The following is a 7,554-nucleotide window of genomic DNA, read 5'->3' on the forward strand; positions in this document are numbered from 1 at the left end:
AAGCGGAGAGGGTTGCGTTAAAGAAACTGTCATCAGTAAAAGAAAAAAAAAAGCAGAAAGTTCTTGTACCGTTTTTTGTTTCTTTATAAACCTTATCTGCTCGCACAGGCTGCACTCTAGCACATTAGGGACGCTGGCAGAGTTATAGCAGCCGCATCTGGTGTCACTGAACGAGGAGTCAAATGCTCAAAACAAGAACTGCGCGCCCAGCGCGCCATAACATCTGTGCCACCCAATCTGCTTGCGAGGGTGCAAATTGCGATAACTGATTCGCTGACTTGTTTGTTTCGCTATAATTACGACCCATTAAGCTATTCGAAGCCCGTGTATTCGGTAGTCACAGTAGGTGACTAGTTGCTCCCAAACATGATTGTCATTGTTGAAATTCTGCTTGAACAACAAAGCGAGAAGAGATTTGGCATTTGGCCAGTCAAAGAGCTTTATAATAGGCACAGGCATAAGAACTTCGTTGAAAATACGGGTGGACGATATTCACGAAACGCCCCTAGCGTACGTACTGCTTATGTTGGTCGGCACCATTGGTCGGCAATACTGACGTTCCCTGCAGTTCTTTGCCACTCCTTAAATTGTGCACTGCATTTTAGATCATAATCTGAAGACCAGGGTTCAGGTTGGCAAGATTTGTTGCAAATGCGGTACATGCTTGTTGACGCCCTCTCCTTCGCTGCCATTTCTGGGCTGCAGTGGGTCTGTCGCTCGCTACGAGCTGCTCACATAGCGCGCTTAAGACAAAATTTGTGAGCTTCGCCCAGATTTTAAAAGCTCCCACGACAGTCGCTGCGTGACTGTCGTGCACACAAGTTCTGACAACTCACGGTGACAAACTAGTAGGTATATATCTAGTCAAGGGGGCGAACGTAAGAGGGATCTAAACAGCAAAGTCGCGTTCTCGCCTAGAAGTTTCAAGAAACCCCCTCTGCTCTGATTTGCCCCATGTGCGGTCTTCGCATATACGCTTTTACCGCACGAGAACAGGTCCTCACAAAACTAAGCGGGACACGTCGTGGATCTCAAATCCTAATTAGGGTAGCATGCAGAATTTCTGCCAAAACAAGCAAAAGCTGAGGAACGTATTCCTTTCACTTCTGTCCGCACCTTTTCCCGCCGTTTAGCGGTCGTGTCAGCGGCCGCTCCTTTTTCTTTTCCTTGACGTTCGAACGACGGACTGGCTCTTGGCTTCTCGCAGGAACGAAGGCGGCACCTGTGACCGGATCCACGACATGCTGCCGGCCGGCCACTCGACTCGCTGCGCCACCAAGTACGTGAACCGGGTGCTGGTGGCACTCTTCACCGAGGACAACCGCGTCGAGCCTAAGCCCACCAAGTTCGCCTTCCCCGCGGCCTGCGTGTGCTACGTGCGCACCTACTACTACCCTAGCAAGGTGTGAGGGGCCGCGCTTCGCGCCCACGATGGACTGCAGTGGCAGCGCGTTCGCGGCGCGCGACGGACACCAAGATACAACAACGACGGCTGCTGGCCGCGGGCTCACGAGGTAGCCATGGCAGTGTAGCTTCCTGCAGCTACGGCAAGATGCCGGCCTCGACAGCGTCGCTTTCCACCGGATGATGCATTGTTCTCTGCCTACACATCGCCCCAATTACAGGCCTCCAGGAGACACGCACGCGAGCAACCTTTCGATGTTTTTTTTTTGTTGTTTTTTTTTTTTGCTTTCGTGTATCTTCGTTACCGCGAAGCGTATGCATTGTTTTATTATTGCAAAACGAGGGAGCTGTGGATAACGAATCCTAGCGTTTCTAGAAACATGGCAATGCACCCCTTTTGAAGTTGAAGGTTTGACACGTGAGTGTTTATCGAAAATTCAAGGAGGCACTGAGTAACGCTTCCTTGGCAGTGGAGAAACCATTTCTGTGCAATGTTTAAATGCCTCACGCCCCTGCTTTCTTAATTGTAGCGAGGTAAGCGACTAAATAAACACAAGTGAGGTGCGTGCCAACCGAGGACAGAGTGAAAAATTGCACCGAAAGTGTATACACTTCTCCGCGTTTCCATCCATACCTTATTAATTCTCCTTTTTGTTTGTTTACATGAGCCAGGACCCTGCATAGCGCTGACCGATCGCTACGGTTTGCAGGCATTGCTTCAAAAGGAGCGCATTTGTACTGCGTGTGGCCGGCAGGTTCAAGATGCGTATTTAAAAAGCTAGGTAAAGCGGCGCGCTGGTGCTACCATTTTTACGCTACTAGCTATTTCAAAGTTTGGTGCCTCATTTTCCATCCCCGTTCCGGAATAAACATTGTTAATAGACGAGCCAGAAGCCGAGCGCCACAGTCGATGTCGCTGTTACCAGGATCCTGGTAACAGCGACGGCGACCTCTGTGTGGCGTATGCGCATGCTTTGTATGATTTTTGCGTTTGTGTGAGCACTTTCTCAAACACGAGCGTGCATGCGCTTGGAATCTACATTTACCATATTCGTCCGAAAGGTACGTAAGCAAAATGCACGCGCACTTTGATGCACATTGAATGTTTGGGAAACTAGAAACGACTTCGTCGATGTTCTGCGACCGAACTACCTCCTATAAAAAAGCCACCTTTACAGAAGGCCCAGATCTTCACACGTAAGTAACACACTCCTCCTCGAGCGTGTGCAACCTTGGTGTCGATTGCTCTTTGTAACACATTGAGCGGAGGCTGCGCGTTCCAACTCGGGCCAAGTCTGGCAGTAAGATAATTTCCCGCTCATCCTCTCGAGGAGTGGCGCCAGTGCCTAGCGTCAGCTCCAGACTCTTACGTACCGCGGCCTTTTTCACGTCCACGTTTTCTTCCCCACGCAATACCTCGAATACTGTTCGTAGTGCGGCAATCCAAACGCAACACTCAGTCAGTCGGTGTGGGAGCGCACGAACCCATCAGGGAACAAAGCACCCATCTACCACCCTTCGTTCTGCTCCAGGGAGGCTTTGGCGTGCCGAATCGCGTTAGCCATATGGTCTCTTGAACGGCTGTAACTAGCACTTCCCCTTAGGATTTAATGTTTTTACCACTATCATCATGTTTGAGGGCAGCTATAGGGGCCACCACGCAAAAAAAAAAAAGTATTGAGAACTGCTTTTTCTTGTTCCATATAGGTTCTTTTTTTATCATTCTTGGTGCAGCTAGTGGTCCACATTAAATTAATGGGCCATCTGAACCTGTAGTTTTATTGTGTTCTGGACACACCATGCTATGTGACTATTGGCAAAATGGAAATGCCAAGTTCATCATAACCAAATCAGCGAGAACGAATGATATGGGACCTGAGCGTCCCGGAAGTTGCGCCACCTGTCGTCGGCGCCTCAAAACGTAGGGGTTTCCGGTGGCCTTGCTATGGTGGCTAGCCTTGCTCCTTGCATTGCTGCGTCATTGAACGTTGTGGCGTATGAAAATAGCAATCATTCGGATATTTCGTTTCACGTATGACTTGGGTCTTGTGAAAACAATGGTTGTGTAGTGAAGTGTTCGAACAGGTGTAACAGCGGCCCTGGAACGCCTTTCTGCAAGTTTCCTGGCCGCCATTACGAACGGGAGCGAATTCAACAATGGCATTCAACAAGGTTGATGACTGGGCACGTTGGTATGGGTTCATACTTAACCAGCCAAAAGACGAGACACAGCAAAGAGGAGGACAGGACAAGGCTGGACTATCAACTGAATGTTTATGATCGGAAGAAAACAACGAAGACTCCTTCCGAAAAGCTCGCGCACAACCCAGCCGGTGGAATGCAAGACATTGGGAAGAAGATGAAGACGAAGACTACGGGCAGACAGGCAGATGTCTAAATGTGCGCCTGACGGAACACTCTAATTCTCTGGGAGGGAAGGCGAGTTCCAATCTTGCGCTACATGTGCAATCCCGAGAGTGTAAGTCGAAGCATGACCCGTCCCTTTGTGCGCCTGACTTCAATATTACGGGTGTAGTTTACAGCAATGGTAATCAACTCTGCAGGGAGTTGGTTGAAGCATTTTACATTGCTAAAGCCGAGGACAAGTGTGTGGCTAAGGCGTCGGTTAGCCTTCATTGTAAGGAATTTGACCTTTTAGATAAGTCGTTAGTTAGGCCTTGACTTTGAATTGGCTTTGAATTTTCGTCTTCATCTTCTTCCCAATGTCTTGCATTCCACCGGCTGGGTTGTGCGCGAGCTTTTCGGAAGGAGTCTTCGTTGTTTTCTTCCGATCATAAACATTCAGTTGATAGTCCAGCCTTGTCCTGTCCTCCTCTTTGCTGTGTCTCGTCTTTTGGCTGGTTAAGTATGAACTCAACAATGGCATTCCGAGAAAAAAATAAAAAAGAGCTACTCGCATCTGGTTCCTTTCGTAACATTTACAGCATCGCTTCACTATGCTGCGTTGTGGAATACTAATAGCCACATTATCTGTGACCAATTTGGCATCATCGGTGCATTTTGAATGCTGCTTTCATAGTTGTATACGAAAGTAAGTATAGTGCACTTCTTGTACTCATCACAACTGATAAATGCGTATCATTTTCGTGTTGCCAATTTGTCAAAGTGAACGCAACATGGATCGTGCTACGTTTCACGCATGGTTTTGGATGGTTTGTGAAATCTCTATGCACATCTGTGTTTACACAGACGGCCGACGAGCCATGAAGCGTTGCTGATGTGTTCATACTATTCACTCTAGGTTTTGCACAGCTTGCTCTTAAGTTTAAGTTAAGTGTAGAATATCATTATGTTCTGGTACTTGACAACCGGGTATGCTGCACCTCTCTAATTTGTGCAATAATCTCTTTTCTAATAGGCATTAAGTTCCAACGTTGCCGCACGTGCAACACCTTTGACGATGGTTGGATGCTAACTCAATCTCCCGACTAGCACTTTTACTTAGGTTCCCCTTAACTACCGTTCCCTTTTGTATGTAGATGGCAAGCTTTGGTTGTAAACTTATTTGGCAGTTGTGATATAAACTTTGGCCGGGACTCATTTTGTAAATAATAGCTTTTGCAGCTTGTTTGACGCACATTTTATTTGCTTTCAAATTTAGTAAAGATAGGAGTCTATGGGAGCCAACCTACAAAACTCAGAGGCTGCAGTCAGCATTTTGTTAATGACTACTAAAAAGTCTCGAAGAAGCCAGCATACCTACCTACAATATTTCAACCGCTTACAAATATCCTACGGTAAGAACATCTAAGAAGTAACAAATGTAAATTTGGTTTTGGTAGTTTTCCTGCTTTTCATTTCAACGTGGGTAGTGCAAGTTCGGTAACTGCGTGGCTCAAAATTTTAGAACGAAGATTCTCACCTGTTACAGATAAGGCAAAAATGCTTTGATACCAGCCTTTTAACAAAAAAAAAACCGTTTAGTATGCAAACTTCAGCAGGCAGGCTGAATAGGTCAAAGCAATTACTGAATGCATTGCAGCGGTCTTCTTGTTTCAGATCAAGCGCGACTTGCGATATATACATGCTACGCGTCTGTATATCGCGAAAAATGACGGTAAACAACTAGCGTTGGGAGAAAGGACCTGAAAACGTAAGAAGGTACTTCTGAGCAGCCATGCGATTGTCGCACTAGGTTGTTAAGCTTACATTCAGAGGCAGTAATAGATATGGCTACAGCCGTGATTTCATGTGCGAACTTCATCCGCCGTGGTGGGGTCCAGTTATACGGAGCTCCCCACTACAGTGTTTAACGGAACTCGTGAGGGGACGGCACGCGGTAGGGCAATCGCATCAAACACTAGCGCTACTTAAAATAATCCTGATTTGAGCTACGAACGGTGAGCTCTGGCTATTTCAACGACGCGATGCGATCGTGTCGAATTCAATAAAGATTATGCAAATTATTTGCTATTAGTTCAGCACGTTCGCCTGTACACAATCCAAAGCGCCCGTTCCGCTCGCCTCTCTCGACAGCCGCTCGATTGGGCGCGCGAAGCAGCACCATCGGGAAAACAAACACTCAAGGAAAACTCCAAATTTCAGGAAAACAAACAGACACATCATATTTTTCTCGAAACACATTGGTGCAATCGTGGGTATTAATTTGAAAGCGCAATTTGATAAGATTTACTACTTAGCCGGTCTCGATGACGCTTGCCTGTGGCAAGCATTTCGCGCGAACGCGGGTCAGGTCGGCCACAAACCCGCACGAACGGCAAAAAACGTAAGCACTTCTGCCACGCTTGCTCTCTGTGCTTCTGTGCTTCCCACAGCCGCCGGTAGGCGGCTTTCAGTGGCCCCTACAAGCAGTGTACGGATGTAGAATCACTTCATAATTTTCACAGTTGCGCGATTTTTTCCCCGCACCGCTGCGCCACCGATTGGTCAGCATGGGTCACGTGGTGCGCTTTCGCCATCAAGCTTCCAAACAGTCAAAGCGTGGACGCCTTTCACCGCAGTGCGCGTGCGAAGGTTGCTGTATTTCGAGTCTGGGTTTTGTTGCTCGGTTTTTGTTTTTTGTTTTTTTCTCTAAGGAGTACTTAGCAGCATTTAGCTCAGTGTTGGGCTACAGCGCCTTCGGCTGAAGCAACCTGCATGAGTCCGGAAACATATTTAAGACGAAAGCCTTTATAGGCTAGCTCGCTTAGCGAAAATGTGTGCGCGTGATTTCGTGCGTCGCATCTGTGCGCTAACGTGTCGCTCGCAAACACGGTGCAAAAATACTGACGTGTTGAGACTGCGTCGGCTGGAGCATCCAGATTAGGTTCGGCCGCGGCGAGGCGCGCCTTGCAGTTCGGCTGCATGCTGACAGATGGCGCCGATGTCAGCGAGCCTAGGATACACGGATTGTAACGGGAAGCTAATGCTAGATTTCTGCGAGCGACACGATCTAGTTATAGTAAATAGAGAAACAAAATGTGAAGGCCAAATCACGTGCGAATTCCGCAACAGGCGGACGACCATTGCCTATTGTCTAATGTCGAAGGAAATTTATAGCAAGGTCACAAAAATGGAAATAGACGAAGAAGGGGATGGTTTGGTTTGTGGGGTTTAACGTCCCAAAGCAACTCAGGCTATGAGAGACGCCGTAGTGGAGGACTCCGGAAATTTCGACCACCTGGGGTTCTTTAACGTGCACTGACATCGCACAGCACACGGGCGCCATGCTTTTCGCCTCCATCGAAAAGCTGCCGCCGAGGCCGGGATTCACGAAGAAGGGGAGTGTGGTCTGGGAAGTGATCATAAACGTATTAGTCTGCAGATGGGGTCCTTGATGAAAACAGAAATGGAACTTAGACAAAACGTAAACGCAAAATTAAACGACGACCAAATAGCGCAGATAGCAGCAGACATAGAGGAAGCAATAGAGAAAATCCCCATGGAAGACTGGAATTATGAACAGGTAGAACTACTCATAAGGAGTTAAATTCAGGAGGTTAAAGTAGCAAACCGCTGGAATGGAAAGAGGAAGCCACGGAGCTGGTGGAATAAGGAAATCAGGGAAGCTATTGAACAAGGACGGGCTACTTCAAGGGAACACCGAATGGCAAAGAAAGCACAGGCTTCTCAGGAGGAAATCGACCAAAAATGGGAATCATATCGACAAAAGAAATTTCAAGTGCAGGC

The 7,554-nt window shown here is 47.6% G+C and overlaps 1 protein-coding gene across 1 annotated transcript in view; it reads left to right on the forward strand.

Moving 5' to 3' along the window:
* LOC146202859 (protein spaetzle 5-like) overlaps nucleotides 1-3,643 on the forward strand; it is a 130,986-nt gene extending 127,343 nt beyond the window's left edge. Inside the window, exon 4 of the mRNA XM_084588383.1 lies at nucleotides 1,208-3,643. Coding sequence (XP_084444509.1) covers nucleotides 1,208-1,409 — 202 coding nt within the window. The 3' untranslated portion in view covers nucleotides 1,410-3,643. The remainder of the gene's footprint in view (nucleotides 1-1,207) is intronic.
* Nucleotides 3,644-7,554: the final 3,911 nt, after the last annotated feature.

This window comes from Amblyomma maculatum, chromosome 1, assembly GCF_055883805.1.
Source record: "Amblyomma maculatum isolate TAMU_Amacu chromosome 1, ASM5588380v1, whole genome shotgun sequence".
NCBI classification, from domain to species: domain Eukaryota; kingdom Metazoa; phylum Arthropoda; class Arachnida; order Ixodida; family Ixodidae; genus Amblyomma; species Amblyomma maculatum.